This window comes from Cololabis saira, chromosome 2 (assembly GCF_033807715.1).
Source record: "Cololabis saira isolate AMF1-May2022 chromosome 2, fColSai1.1, whole genome shotgun sequence".
NCBI classification, from domain to species: Eukaryota; Metazoa; Chordata; class Actinopteri; order Beloniformes; family Belonidae; genus Cololabis; species Cololabis saira.
The window spans coordinates 32,992,342-33,018,133 of record NC_084588.1 but is presented as its reverse complement, the minus strand read 5'-3'; the positions used below and the strand labels follow the sequence as shown (position 1 = coordinate 33,018,133).

The 25,792-nt window shown below is 38.7% G+C and overlaps 1 protein-coding gene across 1 annotated transcript in view; it reads right to left on the bottom strand.

Annotated features, from left to right (window-relative positions):
• The window catches only part of furina (furin (paired basic amino acid cleaving enzyme) a), an 80,633-nt gene extending 57,678 nt beyond the window's left edge, over window positions 1–22,955 (bottom strand). Inside the window, exons 1-2 of the mRNA XM_061744099.1 lie at window positions 22,804–22,955; window positions 16,128–16,448 (exon numbers count right to left, since the gene is read on the bottom strand). Coding sequence (XP_061600083.1) covers window positions 16,128–16,334 — 207 coding nt within the window. The 5' untranslated portion in view covers window positions 16,335–16,448; window positions 22,804–22,955. The remainder of the gene's footprint in view (window positions 1–16,127; window positions 16,449–22,803) is intronic.
• Between the last annotated feature and the right edge of the window lie 2,837 nt (window positions 22,956–25,792).

Below are 25,792 nucleotides of genomic sequence, written 5' to 3'. Positions count from 1 at the left end.
AAGCTCAAAAAGAAAAAAATAATATAGACATAATCTCATCTTATGTCAACCTTAAATGGATTATGATATCTGCGGGGACTGACACTAAATTCATAACAGCACAACAGACTGAAAAAGTATTTGAGTTCAGGTTGATTAGTTTGGGTTTTTTTGGGGTCTAGTGGCCCTTTATTCAAAGTATAGAGACAGGAAGTGGGTAGAGAGAGAGAATGGGGATAACATGCAGCAAAGGTGCGTATGCCGGGATTTGAACCTGCGACTGCTGCAGGAGGACTGTAGCCTCAGTATATGAGCCGCTTGCTTAACCCACTGCCCCACCGAGCGGCTCAGATTAGTTTGTTTTGTTTTGTTTTTTTTTTTAAACAGAGCTGAATTGAATGTGGAATGTATCAAGCAGTCATTAAAACCATGTCAAAAATATGTAAAATGATACACTTGAGGAAGGGAAAAGTTAAAATGGCACCAGCAATATAAAAGCAGTCGTGTGGATGAGACATAAGACTGTGAAACTTTGATCCCTTACACTTATGTGATTCGGATGCTCAATATTTGATACTGACATGTGCCCTTGTGGGCTCCATGAGCAAGTGAGTGTGCGTATCCTCATATGGTATTTCAAACCATACAACACAACTCAAAAGGTACATTCCTTTCTCTATTACAGTCCAGTCTGGTTTCTGAAAAGACTGAGTGTCCAATTGACTCCCTCAGCTGCGTTCTGGTGGGTCAAACCACACGGCTGCATGGTGGCTCAGACAATGGAGGGAAACCTGATCACAACCATTTATTTCCTTGAGTCCTTAACCCTTTATTGTCCAGTACAATAAAATACTTGATATTTCAAATTTTCAACTCTCTGGGGTTATTGGAGAAGATTCAAGGGACTTTATTAACGTTGTAACTTTTTTTGTAATAACTATAGACTTTAGTTCCCATAGACTAGTTCTACTGAAGTGACCAAATGTAGTCACTTCAGTAGAACTTAGGGTTAACAATACTGTCAGACGGGTCCTACAGTATGTCCAGCAATTTTTTGTTTGGGATTAACCACATCTGAGTCACATTTTCCCCAACTATATACCGGTAGAGTACGTGTTTTTAAATGCCTTTAAATGTTTTACAGTATTTAAAAGGAATGTAGAAAGTCCGCATGCAAAGCATTAGTTCATGGTTCCCAGCAACATCTCTGAGTAATTGCAATAGAAGTATGAATGTTTCCTTAAGCTTTAAGGAAGAAGTTGCACCAATGCCTGAGGTTACTGTCAGCTAGGACAACAAGGAAGATGGAAAAACACTCCTAAAATAGGCGAACAAGTCGACCTGGTGCCAGCTAAGGATAATAAAAGGTTTCAGGCTGTGTTACGTGCATGTGTATGCATTGAGGAGGAATCATGATGCAGTATGTATTATAGGTCTGGAGAGCAGTGGTATGCTGACATATTTCTGTGGACTAAACACTGAAGCCACTTGCTGGTAAAACTCCCTCAAAGTCCAGCACAGGGTTCAGACATTTTCAATGTAGCATAACTTACAGATCTCCTGGTTTACTTTGTGCATTGGAAAGATAAGTGACAGAAAAACTACACTCAAAAAACTTGGGACCTGGAGCAGCTCCACACAGACTGAGGGGAACAAGAGCTGAATTAGCCTGGACTACTGCCCTGAGAATGAGTGAGCCGCAGAAGCTCACCAACTATAGCCCTCACCACAGTATCCTGTCCAAAACATTGGTAGCATTCCCTGAGATGAAGCAGCTTTCAGAAAAACAGATGGCTACTCCTCACAAAACAACCTCTTCTGTGTTTACTGTGCAGGAATTCGAAGCTCGAGCTCGTGCTGATAAGCCACAGTCCACTACAACGATCATCTATATGTCAACATGGTTGTGGTATCAGATTATGATGACTGCTTTTATACTCGTATCTGCAAAATTCAGATGCAAGTATCAAAGTATGATTTCCAATCCAACAAACCATCAACTTTTTTTTTTATTAAAGAAACAATTACAAAATCATCCAATTTAGCCAGCATGGCTTCACTCAGCAAAAACCATCATAGACAATAAAGCAGATAGCAGCCACCCAGGGATCCAATTTCACAAACTTCTGATGAGGTGAGGGGCTGGAGATGCTGCAATTCACTGGTGCAAAGCTTACATCAGCAATAAAATATTCATGAACACTTGAATGCCGACAAAAACAAATTATGCCACGCACAGATGTGATAAATTCGGCTTCATTTGCAGCATTGATAGATGACCTTGAAAGAAGTCTTGTGTTTTAGAGCTTGTGTAAGTTGACTTTCAATGTTTAAACTTACTCATATTAAGGAGGTTTCAAGGAAACTGATATCTCTGCAAGCTCGTCACATCAAGAAGAAAAATGCTACAGCGTGCTGGAAAGGCAAACATTTTGTTTTCAAAGGATATCAGAAAAAAAACAACTGTACCTCTAGCACACTTAGGTACAATTTCTGCCAAGTTGGCAAGATACCAAAGTATTCCTGGAAAACAGTGAAAAACAAATAAACGCCTCCTCAGAGCATGGTGTTGCAAGATAGGTAAAAAGCCTGAAAAGTTAGGAAGTTGTGAAAAGTTAATTTAAGGGAGAACAAAAAGACAAGAGCTGTTTGTGCCTTTGACTGAACAAACAAAGGTCTGCCAGGAGAATACAGAAAGGCCCCCAAAAAACAAACAATCAAACAAATTGCATGCAATTGCATGTGATTATGTTCGAAACTTGTCCTTGTGTGCCACTGTCCTACGAAGCAACACAAACTCCATCACTGAAATCATCACCAGAACTGCAATCTAAATCCAGCACCTTTGCTAAACTGTAGCACAACCAAACACCTCCGTCTGTTGCAACTTGGCAGGATTTCTGCTGCCGGGAAAACAAAAAATGTACAGTCTTGTTGATAAAACTCCACCCAAATGCTGCATTCCTCCTATTCTGCCGCCTCCATTAAAACTTGTTACACGCTTTGCAAGATTCATCTCATTGTTTTTATTGTGAAAGGTTTATCAGATTTGGGCCTTAAGCTGTGTCAAATTGCACAATAGATGACTGCCCCATCTCCTGGGTCAGCTCATGTGTGAATACAGAGAACATCGTACCTTATTAGTGAAGAGCAGTCCGTCCTTGTCGTGAGCTCCATGACATGAGATATGAGCCAAAATCAACTACTTCTGCCAGCCAGATCATTTACCTCACGGTTTAACACAACGCAGCTTGCTTCAGCAACTTAACTTAACCCTCCCTATTGAACTGAGGAAAACAGAGAAAATAATCATGCGATCTGAAACCATGTAGGATGTGATGTAATGTATTGTTTCAATGTCTGTGGGTCGCGCACACATTTATTTAGCCGGTCACTGGATTTCAGTAAACATGCTCACACCTGGACCTGTACAAGCAGTACAATTAGTCTTATCTTTTGGCCACTGAAACAGATGGGTCAGGGCTCGACTTAACAGCCCCATAAAATGGCTTCCTTCTTAAAACGGTGCATTCCTTGCTCCAAATTCCTTACCCCAGATTTCTAGCCATGATGGAACTGCTTCCCTTAAAATGCCCCCATCTTGGTTTAAAATGTTCCTCAAAAGAACCACTGAAGTAAATCTCCTAGCATTCTAATGGTGTTATCATTTCGATAAATCCAATAATCGGGCCATCTGAAAAATATCCAGAGCATAATCTGTGAATATAAAGAAAAGTCGCTCTTTCCCCTTCTGTCTTGACATTCTTCAAATTTTTCCCAGTGAATACGTGCATGCAAGTACGAACATGTGAGCATGCTCATACTTAAAGAGAAATAGAGGTGCCTGCCCAAGTATTTTCTTGTCCCCTCAGCACATCTGGCTCTTGTTACAGCCCCTGTGACCTACGTGAGGTTCTGCTCCATCCTAGCCCCCATCGCTCTGCAGTGGGAGAGCAGAGTAATGGCCGAGTGCTGCCTGCGAGCCTTTGCTGCTGCAGTTCCCAGAACCCCTGGCAACATGGGTGGTTCAATTCTTTGTCTTCCACTGGCAGTCTTGTCTTTAAAAAAAAACTTTTGTTTTTATTAATATAAAAACATTCCCTTCATTAAAATATTTTTTAGAAAACTACAAGTAAAATAGAGAGAGATGGACTAGGAGGAACCTATGGCTGCTTTATCCAAGCACCGTCAATTTAAACATCACCATTCAGCCTACCACCCATGTTTTGACTGGGGGAGGAAGCTGGAATATGCAGAGAAAATGGGAAGAACATGCAAACTCCACACAGTGACAAGCCCCAACCAGAATTTAAACACAAACCTTCCACTTGTAAGGCAACAGTGTTAATCACTGAGCCAACGTGCTGCATAATTATCAGTATTAGTATAACCACGAGAGAAAAAAAATGTAATAAAGTGACTATCTGGACAAAGCGATGCCTGCGGCTGCATGTGTCATGAGTAAATGTACTGCAGTAAGGTCAAATGCAAGTTTGTTTTTTATTTTGTTAAAAAGTCTGACATAACAGCTCAAATGCTTAAAAACAAGCTCAAATGTGGACAGGATGAACAAAAGGCAGTCGCTGCATTTCTTCTGCAGCTGTAAGAGGAGTGTAGGTGTTACTGATTATGTAATTGATGGACGATGACCAACAAGCTGAAGTTCAGGTATCTAAACTTGCTCATCATGTTTGAGTTTTTGAATTCAAAGTTGTTTTTTTTAATAACTTTGAATTACATGATTATATCAATTCACTACTTGTTTTTGGGCCCCTTTTTGATTATTGTCAATCTGAACTGAATGTTGTTACCGTATCCATTTTTAAATGCATTCAGATATATTCATTTTGAGCTACGCTTTTAAGAAAACAAATGCTGCTCATGGCCGATCTACGAAGAGCTTTTGAATTAAAAAGAGGTTGTTCATGTGGCACAATCCTGTCCTCATTTTCCTCACAATGCTAGTACAAGTACAACTGAAAGAATAAAACATGGCTGGACCCATTTAATCACTACAAACAACTTTTTCCCATGACCGTCTCTTTTGATTTCGCGAAACCCTAAAAATAACAGAAATATATTTAGTTAAATGCAGTTATATTAGTTTATCAATAACATTTCTGTGAAACACCTAAATCCACTTTATACGATTATCATGGATAAGAATTTAAATGTAGGTATACTGGCTCTAAAGTCTGGCCTCTCAACACAAAAGTCTTCAGCAGAGAAAACAGGATAAGTCAATCTCTGCAGTTCATTAACTTTCAAAGAGGAGCAGCTGTACTGAGATGAACAGAGATCTGGGGTTGCTAAGTGAGAGAAAAGCTGGAGCACTTGAACAAAATTGAGACCTTCTCAATGACAGAAACACAAGGGACCAAAGGCAGAAGAGGGACCAAGGCTAGATATACAAATGACTCGCTCTTCAGATAACTTTACAGTTTTCTTTGACTAAAAAGCCCATCCTTTTAATACTTCTTTACGCAACAAGAGTCATAATCCAACAATTGTGACTGAACTAATTTTGCAGCATTTATTACCAAACTAGAAAGCAGCACCCCTCTACCACACTAACTGAAGCATTGCACACGCCAGTGGACCCATCAGCTCTCAAGTTGGCTAAAGTAGGACAGAGGCACAGTAAACAGAGTGGTGCGTTAAAGATTAATGAAGATATGGCACAAGCAAACTGGCTTACACGACACGCTTAAGCATAATAAAATATTTAAAAGTAGCAATATACGGTATATAGTAGGTGTATTTGACTAAAGGACCCTCAAGAGGCCTTCTATGTATAGTAATAGCGATGCTTTCCACAATAGCTGGTGTCCGTCCAACTTTGGGTTAAATGTAGAATTTACATAAAAAGTGGATGAAGAGGAAAATGCAGAAAAAGGCCTTAGTGTGTTTTTCTGACTGTTAAAGAAGCGTTAATGCCTCGTGGGGAAAAGATTCAGATTTCAGAGTGATGTAGATGTGTGCGCCAAAGGCTAACTTTTAATTATCTGTCCACCACATCTTCCATATACATCAAATGGGTTGTGCCTCTCCATGTTATTATTCCTTGTAGGTTTAGATAAGATTATTGTAAAGTGCATTCTCATTTCCACATTCAGGACATACATTTTTAATACTCAAACCTTCTTCATATTAATTAATTCCTTTCCATTTTTCTTGTCTATGTTTACTGGCACAGCTGTGCTTTTTAAGTAGACCCCATTATTCATCTCAATGCAGCTGCTGCAAAAACAAAAAACACACATTATTATTGTTGTGACCTTTAAAGAGTAAAAAATTCTGATTTAACAACGAGCGGACCAAATGCGAAAGCATCATGTGAGGATGCTGCAATTTGAAGAAGAGCAATGAGGGATGGATTTTATTCTAACAGGGGTTCTTAAAAGTGTTGAATGTTGTTTACTGTTGAATGAGCACCGCTTGGCAAATAATGAAGCACAAAAAAAAAAAAAAGGGGGAAACACCTGCATGTAATTTTACAAATCATGCAGAGCAACTTCAATCAAACCTCAACAACCCCCCCAAGCGCCAATCATACCCCTGTCAGAATTTTTTACATCTCCCTTATTTCCTCAGTTAATTGCTTCAGGCCTCCAGAGTCCAATTATGGGCTCTGTACCTTCAGTTTCTCATTTCTGAAGTTTTCTAATTCAGAAGAGGTGCACCTTGCAATGAATTTTCCACTCAGATGGGTCAGAAATATTTCAGCCCTTATCAGGCCGCACAGCACCTGCAGTTTAGCAGACCTACTAAATTGCAGTGCTGCAGTTTACACAATTGTATCGCCACACAAGTCTGGCTGATATATGGCCAGAGTGAGACCTTAAACAATTATTGATCTTTGTAGGTAAGATAAAAAAAAAGGCTTAATTAAATAGAGTTTAGAGAACCCATGGTGTGCTTACAGTACTTCCAGTCACAACATATAAATAAACTGCTTACATTCTTGAAGTATCTAAAATGTTTATATGAAATACCATTTATTTATCAAATAAAAATCGTGTATTAATGTACTTCTAAAAAACTTCCTTACATCCTTGATCCACAGATTACATAGGGGAAACTGTTGATCTGGACAAATACCATAACACAACATGGAATAATAAAAACCAAAATCGGAAATATTTGCAAATGTCCATGTATTTCAGATATTTTTTCAGATATCTCGCACGCACGCACGCACGCACGCACGCACGCACGCACGCACGCACGCACGCACGCACGCACGCACGCACGCACGCACGCACGCACGCACGCACGCACGCACGCACGCACGCACACACGCACACACGCACTTTAGCTTGAAACTAACTAACCAAATCAGTCTGCATCTCTAGGCTGCAGGTCTCCCTCCTGGCTGCTGTAGACGATCTGCATGACCAAAATACAAAATAGCCTATCTTACTACAGTTAGCCAGCAAAACGCCAAGTACGAAGGTGACCAAGTGTACAAGGGATAAAGTAAGGGAGATGGCATCATCAGTACCACCAAACTGTGCAAATCAGGAAAAAGAAGAATTTCTCAGATACATTAATGATTTATTACTTTATTAAATTACCCAAACTGTCACACAGTCATGAGGAAAAGTGCCTCATGTCCAGATTTTATGTGAATGCAGCTGAAAAGTACATTCATTGTGTCTGCTGTGGCCTCACTGCTCTGTTTATGTACTGTGGCTCAGTGTCAACCATCATATTGCAGAGAGCGACCTCGCATTCCATTTAATTCGTCAGCAGACTAGTCTGATGAACCTTCACAAGTCCTCACACCGTGATGGTTTGCATTTCTACTTGTTAGTTTATTGAAAACACTGCCTGTAAGTAAAAGGCTGCAGGTAGATGGAAGTTTTCTCCATCTCACCCTAAAAAAAAAAGAGGTTGTGCCAAAAGTTTTCAAAAGCGTAAATAAGAAAACTCCAAAAAAGGTATTTTTTGTTGTCGTTTCATGAAAACTCAATTCAAATTTATGTTACATTTGGAACCAACTGTATTAAATGGCATAGTGATTATGGCAGCCAGCACCACTAAGAACATTTCTATGCAATGAACATATTCACATTTCTGAGAGGCATCCTTCCATGCAAATACACTCCCTAAAATAGAAATACTGGGTATCAAATTGTTTGGCAAAAAGCATATTTCAGCATCTGGCACTGCTGCGCCCTGTGGGGAAAAGGTTTTACTTTAAAAGAAGTCTGTAAAATTATTATTATTTATTTATTTTTCATCTATTTTGTTTTAAAGGGAAAATATAAATTAATGCAGAAGAAAGATTAGAACTTTAGTCATATCTCCGAGCTAGCACAACAGCATGCTTAAAAAAAAAAGAGAGAAGTTCTTACAGTGCTGAGTCATGACATACTGTCATCCCATCTACTTCATCAGAACATCAGATGGTGTCCACTCATTCTGCTCCTTCTTTAATCTTGTGTAAGACAGAATATTAATCATGAATGTAAACAGGCTGTAAACCACCTCAGAAAAGAGGGAGGGGGGGAAGAAGTGCATTAGATAGCAGAATCAGGCCAAGATGGTGCCACGGAGTACAGTGGGGGCATAGTTTGCCAAATACAATCCTCCCTTACAAGCAAATCCCCGAGGTAGACCAGAAAAACAGGCTGTGAAGGCAGTCAGTCTCCAAATAGATGAGCTGGATGAATAAAGGCATTTTTATCCACCCCCAGAGTCAGAAGTCACTGTTCACATGAAAGGCAGTAACATGCTTTAGAGGAAGGCTTCTCAAAAATGCTTTTTTACTGTGTAATTGAAATAGATGGGCCAGTCATTTATACATCAACATTTTCTTCTAGCTCTAGTTGTTAATAATCAAAAGGTGTTTCTATGCAACTTAAGTTTCATGGGTGGAATTCACAAAAATACAGTGAGTCGCATGCCTTTTTGTTGTTTTTGGACAAATGAACACCTAAAAGGAAGTGGGAAACCAAAAAAACAGAAAAAAAAGGAAAAGTCCTGCTTTTGACACTCTTTTATACAGCAGACCTTGTAAAAATGATGTTAAGTTCAACAGACTGTAGTAATGGTAAGCTCTAAAATTATATAGCTGATCAAATGGCACACGGGGTACAAGGCAGAAACTTATTCTGCACCACTGATACTCATCTCTACAAAAGCAAGTTAAATATTCAGACTCAAAGCCTCATCAAGAAAACAACTTTGATGTGCTGCATTCATGATGTGAAAGATGGTGAAAGCTTGAGGCCACAGAGACAAAGAATGTTTCAAAACACATGTGACCTACAAATAGCTACAATAGAGGTTTCACCAGCACTTCAGCAGTTTATACTTCATAAGTTGTTGGGTTTTTTCTTTTAAACACGAGATACTGATCTTGTGGCAAACAGAACAGATCACACTAACACTGATCCTCAACTTTTATTTATTCACATTTTACTAGCATTGTAACTCTTCTGATCAGACTTTACGATTTAAATACGGAAGTAATGGAACTAGACACAGAGCTGACATTCCAGGTCGTCTTGATCTGCAGCACAACTCTGAGCTTGACTAAGGTCTTTAAAATGCAAAATAACCATCAGCAGATACAAGAACAATGTTAGTAGCCATTTACCGCTGTGTGAGTCAGCTGTTTCTTGATTTTATTACTTGAATGTAGTTTTAATTATTCCAGTTGTTTTAAGAAGGCTCCCTAATCTAGAAGCGCTGTCAAATTGAAAGGTATAATGTGTCTGCAGACCACTTGGTCACTGCACTCTTTGTGGTTCGGTTACTTTGAAGTGCATTCAAATCATCTCTTTTTTTGCTTGAACAACTTAAATACTTTTAAAAAGTCAATAATAAACTGGAGAAGAAAAGAGAGGAGAGGGATGATTTAAAAAGCCAATAGCCAACAAAGGAAGATGCAAATATAGGGAGTGCCTCAATCCTGACAGCTGGTGGACTAATTGAGTCTGATTTTTTATAAGATTTACTGCCGTCAGTCGACGACGCTTCAAGAGTTTTGCACTGTTAAACAACCGAGCCCACTGCCACAATGGGCAGCTTCGTTTATTAGTAGTGACAGAAGAACAAAATTATCTTCAAATAGATATCGGCTTCAACAACAATACAAACCACAAAGACCAGTACCAGCAAAGACAGATGCTTCAAAACGCTCTTGGAAAACACTGAGAAAAAATTATTTTGTGACTCCAATTCATCATTTCAATCAAGTGGTTTGAACTGACAAAGTCTAACAAAACATGTAATATTCTCTATTTGCATAAATGCATTTTAGGGCAAAAGGAGGCTGTGGATGAATGCTGTCAAAGCTGTCGTAAATATAGCTCTTTTTAAAAAGAAGGCAAATCCTTAGTCAGTTATTTTAAATTGTGACAAAGGAAAGAAAAAAAGGCTCTTATTAGATCTGAAAATTACATAAATATAACTTCAGAAGAATATCACCCCATTACAGATTTAAGCATCCTATTATTTAAAATCTATGACAAAAACAACAAAGCAGTGTGAGAAATGCACACCCCCTCACGACTCCCACATGAGATAGGATGATAAGTAGCAGCCAGGTATTGACAATAAAACACATTGGTTTAACTGATTATCAACAAGTATGAGCAGTTTTATGAAGGCAGAACTTTTGGCAATGTGTTTACAACTTGTTTAGACAAGTAGCAAGGAGAAAGGGGAACATAGCAGAACAGCTTAGATTTGCAAAATTTCATCTGGACAAACAAAAAGACCTCTGAAGTAATGTCTTTTAGAGATGTTTTGTCATACTGCATGGTGCCATAATTGCCAAAGAACAAAACACAGATTATAAGCACAAACGCCTTCCACTAGCAGTCAAGGTTTGTTTCGGACTCATTCAGTCGGCCATGAACTCCAGCGTATTCTAGAGTTAAACATGAGGCCATCTGCCTGATAAATAAGGCTTGGCTAAAAATGGCTGATGCAAAAGGACAATGATTCCAGGAATGCTGGAAAAGCTACAACAAAATTAAAAAAAAAAAAGGAATAAACAAAGATGTTGCAATGTCCTGTGCTGTGCATGGACCTTCAAAGATCTATGCATTATCAAATGCCTATAAACTAAAACGCATAGAAAAATAAGGAGAAATATAATCATGTGTTGTTATTGTTGTTCATATTAGGCTATAGTTACCCGGTTGTTAGACGTATATGATGTTTGGATTCTGTCCCAATGCATAGTCTTAGAAAAGATAGAAGGTGCAGGCATAAAGGAATCATGAACATATTGTTGGTCATAGCTCATAGCTGAACGGGGGTTACTGAGGGAGGTTCAAAAGGGGTAATTGTAATAGCCTTGTGACCAAACATAGCCTGTAGCTAAATTCAGACTGGAAGAAATTTAGCAGCAATCACGTTGCAAGATTATCATCTCGTAACGCGATTGCTGCCATGACCTACATCTATGGACCAACCAGCAGAAAGGCAACATAAACTTAAAAAAATAAATAAATAAAAAAACAACTAAAGTAATCCAAATTTAAACCGCAATTACATAATGTTTGAAATTCCAAAAGAGTGGCAGGTTTTATCAGCAGAAGTCTTGTTTAAAGGATATTATGCCACTGAAGAGTCATGGTACATACTTAAGAGCATCAACATGGAAAGCAGATAACAGAGATGACAAAAACATTATTCAACCTACACTCCAGTAAGTTACATCACAGTAAAGCATGCATACTTTATGCATTTCATACACATTTATCAAATCACTGTCAAACAGGGCAGTATCCAATAAATGCTTAACACTGAAATCTCAGGTAACAGGTAACAGGTAACATTCTACAAAGTCCTTGAAATGATCATTTCAGCGCCTTACTGGCTCCACACATTTACATTTTTCATTTTGTTCTCATATTCCAAAAACAACTAAGAAATCACTGATTATTCCATAATGAGCACAGTCTTCAGCTGCCAAATTTCAGGAAAGCAGACAAAGACACACACTGAACGGTGGCAACAGAACCCTTAAGTTTAAAGTGTTTACAGTATTACATAACATACGTGCTGTTTTGCCTCATTAAGACAAAAAAAAAAAACTCTGCTCAACTGTGGCAACATATGGTGGAAGAAGTATATCGCAATTTTTTGTTCTTCAATATTGTGTTCCCAAAAATGCACATATACTAAGACCTTCCACGTCCGCTTGCCCCATAGAAGAACATAAAACCTTGGCCCAGTCCCAATACTCCCACTACCCCTACTTTTCAGCACTACCCCTAAATTTTGCGCGTTCCCGTGAGAGTAGTGGTGTCTCAATTCCTCTTTTCATCTAGGGGGAGTGCACATAACGAGGGCTAGGGGGCATCAATCTAGCCCTACAGAGCGAGGGTTTTCAGATGCGCACTAGCTGACCAGGGGCTAGAAAAATTTCCCAGAATGCTTTTCGTCGTCATTTGCAGACTGAATCAAAATAAAAACATGGCAGACATTTCTTATTTTTTAGTGAATAAAATCAATATTTTGAGTTAGTTTCGCCGTACCCTACGCCGTAGGCTCTGCGTCGATTTAACGCGGAACCATAAATCAGCTCCCGAGCCGGCAGGTTGTTCTCATCCCGGAATTTTCGGAGCAAATTTCTTAACAGGCGTAGCTACAACTGTTAGATTTCATCTATTAAACCAACATTTATCTTCCTAAATGATTTATTTCAGCCAGCGTGAATTCTCCACAGAGTTGCAGGTTTCTCCCCGGGACGACGGCGCAGGTTGGCCGTGAGCTGCTGCTGCGCCCCGGGCCGGCGGCTCTTATCATCCCCGAAAACATCGGATCAAATTTCTTAACAGGCGTTATTTGGATAAACTGGGCCCAGGTTGGGGATCTTTCACAGTTACTTTTACGCCTGAAAAAATATTAAAACTTAATCAAGTGGCATATTAACAGCGCTAGAGCGGAAATTAACACAGCTTTTGGATCTCGGCCTCCTGTTATGGTGTGACGTATGTGCAAACGTAACTACGTAGTCGCTTATGTACCCGAACGTAAACCACGCAGCGAGCAAGATTTAGGGGTAGTGCTGAAAAGTAGGGGTAGTGGGTGTATTGGGACTGGGCCCTGGGAAGATTACAAGGACCCTAAAATTTGTGGCTTGATTTTTAGGCGTAGTGGTAGTGAGTTAGGGGTAGTGGTAGAAAGTAGGGCGTGTATTGGGATTGGCCCTTAATGTGTTTAAGGCAGAGGTTGTATGGGTGCCACAGTGTAAGCAGGCGGAGTGAAGGGAAAATAAAAACAACCTTCACTATAAGCTTAAGCTATAAAACCTGCCCAGCTGTGGTCTTTGATCATCTCTGGGAGTTATACTGCCAAATTCAAACACCTGCATACACCAGCAGAGTCGCACAAGAAGACATGTCGTGCCTGACCACACATAACTAACAAAGCAACTTATTTCCCATCAGCAGCGGGCAGAAAGGCTTGACATATTTGTTTGTTCCAAAGTAACAGCTTTATCTTAATCAATGAAGGGAGACGCTACGCCGTCAGGGCGGCACAGAGCATGAGAGCATCTTTACTGCAGTCATCACTTTTTCTCACTCACCTTTCAAAGTTAATGAACAGAATATTCATCAATAACAAGCCAAGGACTAAACATGTCAGTCTAAATGTAAATGTAACCGTTTCATGTAATTTGCTAAAGGGTTTTATCAGTGGCACTGCTCATAATCGCCAATACAGAATGAACAGAGGAAGATATACATCAGTTTTATGAAGCTGATGTTGATCTATAGAAGTGAAGGGTCTAAAGTCGGACAATGAAAATCCCATGTGAAATAAATCAGAAGTGCAGTGTTGAATGACCATGTAAATCATCTTTTTACAGAAAGAAAAGTTAGCAGCTACAATTAAAAGACCTCATCTTCCTACCAAGTAATGCTGCATGCCACATTTCATATTTATTATCAAGTCAATTTTCACAAATGAATACATTTTAAACCTTAAAAAAAAATAAAAAATAAAAATATTCTTGTTTGAATCTACTTTTTTGAAGCAGTGTAGTAGATCATATCTGGGTTATTTTAAACACCGTTCTTCCTGTGTAAAAATGCATACCATGAAAGAGATCCAAGTATTGGAGCAGGTTTAATAAGGGGGGATAATGGCTTTGAGTAAAAACTAGAACATCTGTTTTCATTTCCAACTTGTGAGAGCTCCAGTGTTTTCCCAGTATCTTTCCAGATAACATTATAAAAGTTGCTTTGTTAGACAATCTCTGCTTTTTTCCCCCATCTCGGATGCGGTGTCAAGACCACCTCAGTCTAATTCTAGTCACACATGATAGTTTTACTTTACTTCCTTCGAAATATCAAATAATGTTTTTAAGCAAGTGACTGAGGGAGGCAAAACCGCAGCAAATAATCTCCAGGGTGCCGTTTACTGAGCACATGGATATAACCGCCTTGTCTGCGTTTCTCATTGTTCACACCAAATACATAGTTAAAGGATTTAAGTGTGTAGGTGTACTCAGTCTTCATGCTATGACTAAGGACACGGCTAATATTCCCAGTCACAGCCAGATCATACCATCTGCTTTTTGTATAAAACATTAAAAAAAATACTGTACTGAGCCTTAAAGTCTAAGGAGAGTTGTGCAACAGTTCAAAACAACAAATATATTCAGGGTTTTTTTAAATTACATTACAGGAAAAAAAAGCCATCAAAGCAGCACAGATTGAGTTATGCACTCCACACACAGCTCCTACTGTCAGGAATGCATCAATAATTCTACACAAATTTGGCTTTGAATAGGACCCAAGACAAAGATGACTGTGTATGAGCAACAAACAGAAGAAAATGTTGCTACTCCCAGGCTGAAGGCTAAACTAATTTAACAATTTGTTTTTCCAAGGGAGGAGCTGATTATGTGAAAGGATAACTTGGCTGATCAACTTCCATTTGAGAAAAACAGGAAGGCATAAAGAGGAAAACGTTAGTGAAGTTTAGAGGAAATTATTATCCCCTAATTCTCCTGCTACGTCTGGAAAACTATGGACAGTGTGACAGCTTCCTCAAAGAGCACAAGGATGTAATCTAAAAAGTAAAAATAAAATTCTACTTTTTTCTTTAAGCTCAACTCCAACAAATTTGCAGTATTTTTGCTTCCGTTTGTGACTTCACGTAAACAACTATCCAGGACCGCTTAGCCACAAGTGAGATGTAACACTGGATCTCAGTCTGTATAATTTTTGGTTTTCCTCTGTTTAATTTCGCCCCTTAAATTACAAAATGCATTCTCATGTGAGAGTTGTTGTTGTTTGGCAATTCTATTTCAACTACCAGTTTCAGAATATCACTTATTGTGCATGACAACTTTATTCATTTTTTTATATCTACTGTAAAAACTCTGTAGATGAAACTCGAGCTGCAAGAGTACTCGCAGGCCTAATCTTTTAGCTACCCCAACAAGCATTCTTAACATTGAGAAAACTCAAAAGCAAGTGTTGCACAACTGCGAGGGAACAAACGTCTTGTTCTGGCTCAAATACCATGAGAAAGAAAGAAGGAAAAAACAAAACAACTCCTCCCTCTATTTTAAACTCATAGCATTGACACAAAGAAGCATGACACACCTGTATAAGAGATCCTTTTCACAGCAAAAGGATCCATCCACAGCTGCTACACTGAATACACAATAGCATAACGAAAAGTACTGACGAAGCAGAAACATACAGTTTAAAGATTTTTATTTTTTTTTTGCGTCGAGAAAAAGACGGCGTACCAAAAATAAGATGACAACAAAATCTTATTCCGCCATCCTCTGTTCCTGGAGAGCTGAGCCAACAGAAGTCTCAAATAAAAGGAATATAAATAATGGAAATTGTCAATAAATTATTCATAAGGGTTTTAAATGGGTTTTAAATTAAAATAAAAATAGTAAGGTCTGATAATAGACCCAAAGTAAGGACACACTAAGTTTGATAGCACAGACTCACTTTTCTTTTCTGAATACAAGCCACAAGTGCATCCTCCATTTGAATAGTCAAAACATGGCTCGTTTTACTTTCCCATAGGCCTTGTAACAGCCCTGATGTCTAAGTTTCTTTAGGTTTCTGACTTCCACTTAAATAACCCATCACAAGTGCAAATGCACCACATAAAATGAAGTGTCAAAACCTCAATTTATTACTTACATGTCCATGGTTGATGAAACCATATTTACTGGCAATTCGCTCTGCTTCCTCTGGACCTCCAGGTATGTGGACAGCCCATGTGTTAGTGTATACCTTCTGACTCATTGCTGGTGCCAGCCCAGACACCAGCAACGCCAACACGGCCACAATCAACAACTCAAGCAGCCTGAGCCTGCAGCCTGCAGAGGGAGGTGGGCCAGAAGCCATAGGTTCTCCTAGTGCAGCACGATCACTGAGCACAGCACCTCTCCGGCAGGCCGGGGCTGCTCACAGTACATTCAGATGCACGGAGAGACAAAGACGGGGAGAGTCACAGCTCACCTGGAAAGAAAGGAAATAGAGGGAGAAAAGTGTTAAAAACAAGTTTACTTGTTTCAAAAAGTCAACTGCTTTGAATAATTTCCTGTGATGCACAATGAACAAAGCTTCAACACATCTCAACATTTAGTTCCTGGTGTGTACTAAAAACAGGACCAGACAAAAACAAATACACAAATAAGAGTAAAAGCATGGAAGCTAGTTGTTTTTTTAAGATGGGTTGGACTATCACAACAGCACATTTGACTAGTTGTTGAGTAACCCAACTACAGCCATTTGATGTGAAAGAATGAGCAGTCAAGACCAGTTTGATGTTCTGGTCACACACACACACGGCAGCAAATCTGGGTGTTTATACTCCCAGCAGGATCCTGTTGATGGAGCTTGCAAAAGAAGAAAATGCTGAGGTATACTGAGTAGGCAGCGGAGGTGAAGACATGCGGTTGGAAATCTAGACCACACCCTGGATGCAGAGAGATGACAACACAGCCAGTCTCGGTGGGTAGTAAAATACCCACTCGGGTGTGTAGAGCAAATACTTGAGGTAGAAGTGGCTGAATAATAGAAAGAACACTAAAAGTTGACAGAGTAGTGATCTGAGTGATCCCATTTACTTTCATCATCTAAAAATGATCTTGTGAACAGAAAAAAGCAATTCATCACATGAAGCTTCGGCAGCCAGAGTTCGTTTAAATTTTGATCTTGTGATTTGATTGTTAGCTGATATACTTTGTTATATACACTGATTGCCAGAATAGTATGTTTCAGAGCCCGTGGAGACAATTATCCAAAGTGCTCTCTCTGTATCGTGACCACAGAAAGAGTAGAGCGCACAGCATTGCTATTGAGCTTTTCATCCTGTATACAGTCAATATTATGTGACCTTATGATTCAAGTCTATGGTGAGGCAAGATTTCTCCTCTTTTAACAATAAAGACCATCGTTTTTCAACCAACAAACCAAAGAATTCAAATCAATTCACTGAGCAATCCTCAAGTTGCACAAAAAAAAAGTTCCTCCCTGGCCAGTTTGTTGCAGAACATGAATGTTGAGTTTACTAAGAGGAAATATCACACGATAAATACTTCACCAATTCAATTTTAGTCTAACTCAAGACAGTAAATATAGTAATGAACATTAAGGGCTTTTAGTGATATTTCACAATACATCTTTAGTGTTTGATAAAATGCAGAAATGTTGTGAACACTAAAAAGGAAAACAATACAGAGATCTCCACAAGTACCTGCTGTTAGACACCGAGGGACAAACTTTCAGGGTTTATACCAAAACCCCTTTGAGCTTTTCGTGTATTGACATTGTTGCAGCAGCATCATTAAACAAATTTGGTTTCATTTACCGGCACACTTATTGAAGGTACAACTTTCTACAAAAATCTGACATATAATGACTCATGTTTTATTCAAATTCAAATTAACATGAGCAAAAATCTGCTGTCCAAGTATCTATAATATGATGTTGGTTAGTATAAATATTTCAATCTTCAGTTTTTTATGTAGTAGGTCTAAAATAATTGAATAAATGTACAAAATGGAGGCATGTGGCTCCTCCCAACTGTGCTGTTTAACATAAAGTTCCTGGAAGTGTCTTATGTCCATCTCTTATGCAAACAACAACCAAGTAGTTAACACATTCTGCCACAACAGCTTTTTTTTTTTTTTTTAAATCTCAGCAGATCAATAAATATGTACTGTATACCACTAATAATAATCCAATTGCTCCTTAATAATGCAATCACTTTTTGTTCATAGGTAAGAGAAGCCCTGCTTACTGAGTTTCAACTTAAGGAAATAATTAAACCTCCTGTTAGTATGAAATGAAAAAAATGCTTTTGAAAAACAAAGTATTTGCGTCATGGTACATTTTAACCACAATATCCTGGAAAGTTTTCTTGAAGAAAAAAAAAGAAAAAAGAGAGCGGATTTCATGCTAAATCACTACCACAAACTTGGTTCAGTGTAATGTGAGATAACCAGCAATAGCAATCAGCCACAAAAACCGATCAATCTGGATGAGAGTATGTCTAACAAATGTCCACATTTGTCATTTCACCTGGCAATGGTCATTTTATTAGTGCCTACAGAGCAAGGCGGGTATATATTACAAAAGTACTACCAGTTTAAGCCAAGGCACTCAAAAAGATAATAAAAGTAGAAAATCTAATTAAATTAATAAATCAAGAAAAGTAATTCCAATCCAACATTCATCGTACAGTATGTCTACCTTTTTAACAATAAGCAATGCAATTTTTACTGAAAATCACCCAACGACACCTGCTCCCTGCCTGGATGGTAGCGAAATAAAAAGCTTAATTCCACCGACCCGAACCAATATTTGTCCTAGTTTTTAAAATTAGTTTTAAATCAATCACAAATTGAAATTCTACTAGTACTAAACAAAAAAGAAAAGAGGAAGGTTGAGAGCTATCTCTTAGCATGACTTACTCAACGTTGTCCTCTGCTCTTTGATGCAACAAGCAAACACAGCGAGAGGTCTCACAAACCTGCTGACTTTAAGCACAGGCTGCTCTGACCTCACCTGGGCGTTCAACCACTCAGTTTCTTTAACGTCAGCTGGAAATAACCTTCCACCATAGCATTATGAAACGCTCAACTACTTTATTTACTTTAGGAGACCGCCAAACTTTGCGCTGCACACGGTCTTTATCGTTACCAAAATAATTAATAATAACCATTTTTCAGACTGTGACATTGACATTGTTACAGAAAACAATTCTAACATATTATAATTAGCCAAGTGTTATTGAATCCAAAAGGATAATAACTGCCTTATTACCAAACTCATCAGGGCAATTTGTACAGGAAACAAACAACAACTCATCAGCTTTCGTTTTTTAATCTAATGAGTTAAAAATTATCTCAAATGCATTTAGCCTATGTGACCCCTTGCAAGTTATTTCTGGTGTGTGCAATTACGGCCACACACACGTGAACTCAATTTGGTGCAGTCCAATGCCCTCTAGAGTGTTTGAGATATAATAAGCTCTGTGTGTAGAGGGAGTAATGAAATGAGAATGATATCACCATGTAAAATTTTTATTATATAAAAGACTCAAGCGGCATTACCCGTTTCTACTAAATACTGTAAGATACCACCAGAGGTTGTCCTATCAAAAATATCTTTATCCTTTGATGTGTCAGCAGTATACAAGCTGAAACTTCATCAGCAAACTAAGTAATACACAAGCAACGGACTCCTAAATATGTGCAAGCTTTTCTTCTGCAATTAAACTCAAGTGTACAGGAAACTACAAATATTGCACGATCACTCACAAACATCAGCCTATACTTCCAAACACGGGCACAGATGCAGCAGGCAGATTCCATCTGCATGCAAATATGTCACATTTTGAGCAACTGTGGGTAATATAAATAACGTGAACATCTGCATCACATTCAGATAACTTTTCCTGAAAGAATAAATACACATCTAAAGAATAATATTTGAGCTTTTCCAGAACTCTGAATGAAGATGTGTTAAAAGCATAATTAAAACAATAACAAAACATAGTTTAATAACGTTCTAATACGGCCACCAGAGTGCCTGGCAACAGATCTGGATCCAAATATTTTCCAGAAAGCAGTAATCATTAAGTATAAGAGCACTTCCGCACAGAAATATTTCTCTGTTTTTGTGTTAATGTTTAAGAAGATGGAAGAGGCCACAGAGCTTTCCCAGCAGGAGTCATGACATTTAAAAGAAGCGTAACAACAACATTAATTTCTCTCTCCTGGCAAACCTTTATAATTACAGCCCTTGATGAAGCCTGACTTGAATTGGATTTCCTTTAAACTGTGGCACTGTATGAGCCATGGGAACTCTGTTTGTTAGTACACGTATGCTTAAAGAATGAAAAGAGATGACAACCAAATAGAAAAAGCAAAGGGCTGAATTGATTAACACAACTGTAAATACTGGTCTACTCAAAACAAAAAAAGGTTAACAACTTTTCAAGTATCTATTACATGTGTTGTTTCAAAAGGACATGACAACAACCAAAATGCACCACATGATTTGGCATCATTTTAGTGAGTAACTTGTGTCTCACATTTTATTTTAATTGTTAAATGCATTAAACTTACAGCCAGAGGTTTCCTATCAGCGTAACAAGACTGATTACCAAAAATCAATTGTCCCTGTTTCTCTTTCAGCTGAGCCATTTCTTTTTCCACAGTGGTGGCCTCACCACTCCTGCAGAATCCCACAGAAATTTCAGCATCATTTCCCCCTGCATGCAATAACTTTTTTTCTGAGCTGAGTAACACCAAGATAGGGTCAAGCAGAAACTCTAAGCAGAAACACTGCGATATATGGAGCTCATATTGCACAGGAGAGCCCTTGCATTCAGTACATGCCTTGTGTTTTTTCAGAAGTCTTATTTTCATCTATCTCATGTCCAGTGGTGGACAGTAACGGAGTAAATTTACTTGAGTATTGTACTTAAGTATATATCCAGAGGATTTGTACTTTACTTGAGTATTAGATTTCTTTGGTACTTATTACTCTTACTTGAATACATTTCCAAGACAAATATTTTTACTTTTACTCAAGTAGATTTCTAGGAAGGCTGAAAAGTACTTGTTACTTTCAGGTCTGCTCTTTTTTCTTCTTCCCTAAAATCCTATTGGACACAAGCTGTTTTTGTCAAAGGAGGAGACCTATCACAGTGCACGCTCTCCACTGGGATGTACGTAAGACAGACATGGGGAGACAGTTTGTTATGCTCTATATTGCTATATTGTACTGTATGTCCTTCCTGTAAAGTTAAGTGACTTCAACATTGAGTTATTGAAAGCAGAGATGTAGTTTTTTGTAAAGCAGTGGTCTTTGAGGGGGATCCAGACTTAGTTGGATGGTGCAGGTTCATTTGGTTTCAGTTCATGATTGTTAATAAACTCTGCATCATCTGCTGTCCTCTTATGATCCCATTCATTTGATTGGTTTTTGGTGTTTCTGCAGGTTTTATATAACATTGTGGTTCTAAAAGCAGCACATCAGTGCAGCTGGTTTCAAAGAGTTAATTCTCAGAAACAAGAGTTAAAAGATCCTTAAATTAATTTAGAAAAAATATAGTAATTTACTGATGTGGAAAATAAGAAATTTACTCTTACTCTTACTTTTACTTAAAGTAAATTTAAAAGCATTTACTTTTGGATACTTAAGTACCTTTAAAAGCAAGTACTTTTCTACTCTTACTCGAGTAATATTTTGACTGAGCTACTTTTACTTGTAACGGAGTAAATTTTGACCAGTAGTATTTGTACTCTTACTCAAGTACTGGGGTCGAGTACTCTGTCCACCTCTGCTCATATTGCACAAGAGAGCCCTTGCATTCAGTACATGCCTTGTGTCTTTTCAGAAGTCTTATTTTCATCTATCTCATGTCATATTTATCTATAATGCCCATCTGCCCCGTATTGCCACACCACACCAGAAGCAGGTCAGCTCCCATAATATCTGATTGCAGCAGATATAGTTACACTTCAGACACACTGTCTCAGATTTTAAAGTAAACAACAACCCGCTAGACAAAAGATAATATCTCACGTCAACCTACATCTGTACCGTAGGTCCTACATTTGCAGCAAATACCCAAATAAGTCAAAGTTTACTCTGAGGACATTCCCTCTGATAGCCTCTACAGCCACTAAGGTTACTATTTATGTTATTAACCCCGAGACAAAGGCTGGCGGGGAGCTGCATGTGAGGAGAAAGACCAAAAAAGTCCGTCCAGAGCAACATCAAGAAGAGGAAAACTTCTCCTGCTCAGGCCTGGGTGGATGTTTACGATCTGAAGTTGCAGATTTAAGTTATCAGCCTATGGCAGCATTTGTCGGACTCACCAATGCCAAACTGTCAACCCGTGACAGCAACAACGTAGTTATTATAATTTGTCTCGAAGGAAGCTGAGGCTGGAGCTGATCAGATGATGACCCCTTGGAAAAATATGGTACGAAATCGACGCAGAGCCTACGCCGTAGGTTACGGCGTAGACTACGGCGAAGGGTACGCGGGGACGTGCGCCGTACGGTGCGCGTCGCCGTGTGCCCTACGCCGTAGGCTCTGCGTCGGTGTAACGCGGGACTATAAATCAGCCGGAAGCACACCACACAAACCGGACGCGGTATGTGTGTTTGTACGATGTGTCCGCGATTCCCTTCCTCGACAAAGAAACACAATAAAGACCAGAGTTGTGGTCTCAACAAGACCCCGGGGGATACATGTAAAAGGTCCGGTGTCGGGATTTCGGTCTAACCTCGAGTTAAGTGAGAATCAGCTCGAGCAGTTACAGTAAACTTACTGAAAAGGCTTAACTTACCGGCTTCCTTTTACATCCTGCTACACCCGCCGTGTTGCTGTTGTTTCACACCGTGGCGTTAAAACCGACGACGATACGGAGAAATGAGTGAAAAGCTGGCGAGAGAGAATCGCTGGTTATAAACACTCATGATAGCCCTCCGGTGGGTGCAAGCCTCAGGAAACACGTCACGGCCGCGCAGACGACAGAGCCACGCCCACTGGCCGAGCTGCGGCGCTGCTGCAGCTCCACCTGCTGGACACATGCGGCGTAGCAACGTTTTACCGACAGCGAGGCGTAGATATGTGTACATCGTTTTATAATAGATCCATGGTGTACATAGACGCCTCATCGACCGCTGGGCCGCTGGGGTGCGAGACATACGGCCGCCATCTTGGACCGGTCATCCTCGTACTGAAGAGTATTAGGGGCCAGGCAGGAGAAAAATAAAAATAATGTTTTAGAGGAAGATTTTTTTTTCATTGTGCAAAAAGTCGAAATGTCGAGAAAAAAGTCGAAATGTCGAGATTAATGTTGAAGTAAGTACTGTTTTACTTCCTAAATTGAGGGGAGGTCCGCTGCATAAGCCTGTTGGCTTTTTGACCTCTCCTGTCACATTTATTTTACTATTTTGATTGCAAGTGTTACTTTTATTGTGTTCAAACTAATACAATAAATAAAAAGTACAATTTCGAGAAAAAAGTTGAAATGTTGAGAAGAAAATCGAAATGTTGAGGAAAAAAGTCGTAATGTCGAGATTAATGTTGAAGTACAATTTCGAGAAAAAAGTTGAAATGTCGAGAAAAAAGTAGAAATGTCGAGATTAATGTTGAAGTACAATTTCGAGAAAAAGTCGAAATGTCGAGAAAAAAGTCGAAATGTCGAGATTAATGTTGAAGTACAATTTTGGGAAAAAGTCGAAATGTCGTGAATAAAGTTGAAATGTTGAGAAAAAACGCTAAATTTCTTTATTCACTAAATTTTGACTTTATTCTTGGAATTGTATTTCAACATTAATCTCGACATTTCAACTTTTTTCTCGAAGTGCACAATAAAAAAAATCTTCCCCTTTCAAATATTTTTTCTACTCCATGGCTCTAATACCCTTCCGTATCCTCCCCATACGACAGCATAAGACAGAACAGTATTGAAGATTCCACATGTGCCGCGTATAATCATAGAACCAAGTATGTGTTTTGAGAAAAATAATTCATCAAAATTGGATTTGAGTATCAGGAACAATTTGTTGATAATTCTGACTGTCTCTGAGTTCAACATGCAAATATTTTCTGAAACCGTGATAATGCATACTCTTCATATATACAAAAGTTTGTGTGTATATATATATATATATATATATATATATATATATATATATATATATATATATATATATATATATATATATATATATATATATATATATATATATATATTCTGTGTCTTGCAAAATAGCCTACCTATCATACTCACATGCCAGAATATTCTATTACTGTTAAGCCTACTATGAATATTAAAATAAATAAGCTGAATCATGTGTCCGGTATCGTATCATGCCTAGATCTACTGTATGATGTTTGCAGGAAAACCCCTTGAAAAAACAGTTTTGTATTCTGTGAGTTATGACTTATTAAATGCGCTGACACTTAATTGCGCCAGCCAGACAGATGACACTGAGCGGAGCGGGTGCCCGCTCCAAGATGGCGGCCCCGCGGCTCGTCTGCGCCAACAGGCAGCAGCGGTCGATGATGCGTCTATGTATATATGTCTATGATCGTGGATGGCAGCTGCCAACTACCCAGACGGGAAGTTTATGGTGAACTCGTCTAATAAACGCACAGTGTGTGCACTGCATGCCAATAAACGTCATCGTGATTGTTGTTGCGTGCATAGAAAGGATTATGAGGAGGCTTACCGGTCACAGGCCCAGGGTCAGGAGACGCTGTGTTCTCAGCCTCTATCTGAAGTGATTAACATTTTTCTTGACTTTTCAGTTTTTTTTTTGTTTTTTTTTTGTTGAAAAGTCAATCCAACCGCAAAGATGCTCAAAAAGGTTGAGAGGTGTTATGTGCTGTTTAAAACTTGAAAAAATACACTTCTCAATCTGTAGCTCCAAAGAAAAGTTTTTGTGGAAAGTATTTTTTGGAATACTTTCATAATTTTCAAACTAACGTTGGACTGGATCCCCCACCTTGCATCTTGTTTTTTTTTTTTGTCTGTTTTTTGATGTAAGCAGCACCACGTGCATCAATCAGTCATGTCCCTTACACCTGCATCTCGCTCATCTGTGGGTTTATGGTTCATATAGTTATGTTCATTTCTGGATTTTACTTTATTTTATCACCTGACTTCCAGCTATTATCTGTATCACCCCAGGAATGAAGGACAATTTATCTTTTTGTCTTATTTATTCCTTCATGAATATGTTTGCTTTGGTAATAATGTGTGGGAGATCGAGGGATGGGTTAGATAAGGTTTCATGTTTTTTCTCCCCACTGTGTATGTACCTAATGAGCAGATACCAAGGCAGTGTTATTGCTCTTGACCAAAATGTTAGTTGTGTAGTCTGCAAATTCCCTGCCAATAATTTATACTTGTACTTTATATTCATGTAAAAAAAAAAACATTTTGAAAAATAAAGATACTCAAAAGCAGATGAAAATGGAAAAAAAAAACTTGTTTACCACAAAATTACCAAACAAATGCATGAAAACTGCCAAAAAAAATGAAATCCATGAAGCAAGAGATCGAAATTTAACAATAGGAGACACAAAATCACTTCAGCTAGGAGCAAAAAAATCCCTCAGAGAAAGATAGAACTAAATGAAGATGCAAAATATCTGTGAAGTGAAAAGCTGAACATGACTTGCAAGAGACACAAATAGAGATATAAACAGAAACAAAAACTGCTGTAGTCAGGAACAAAATGACCATAAAGGGGATGATAACAACCCCAATGAGATATGTATTGATTATACAGAGGAACATCCAGTATAGGTGCAAGTTTTCT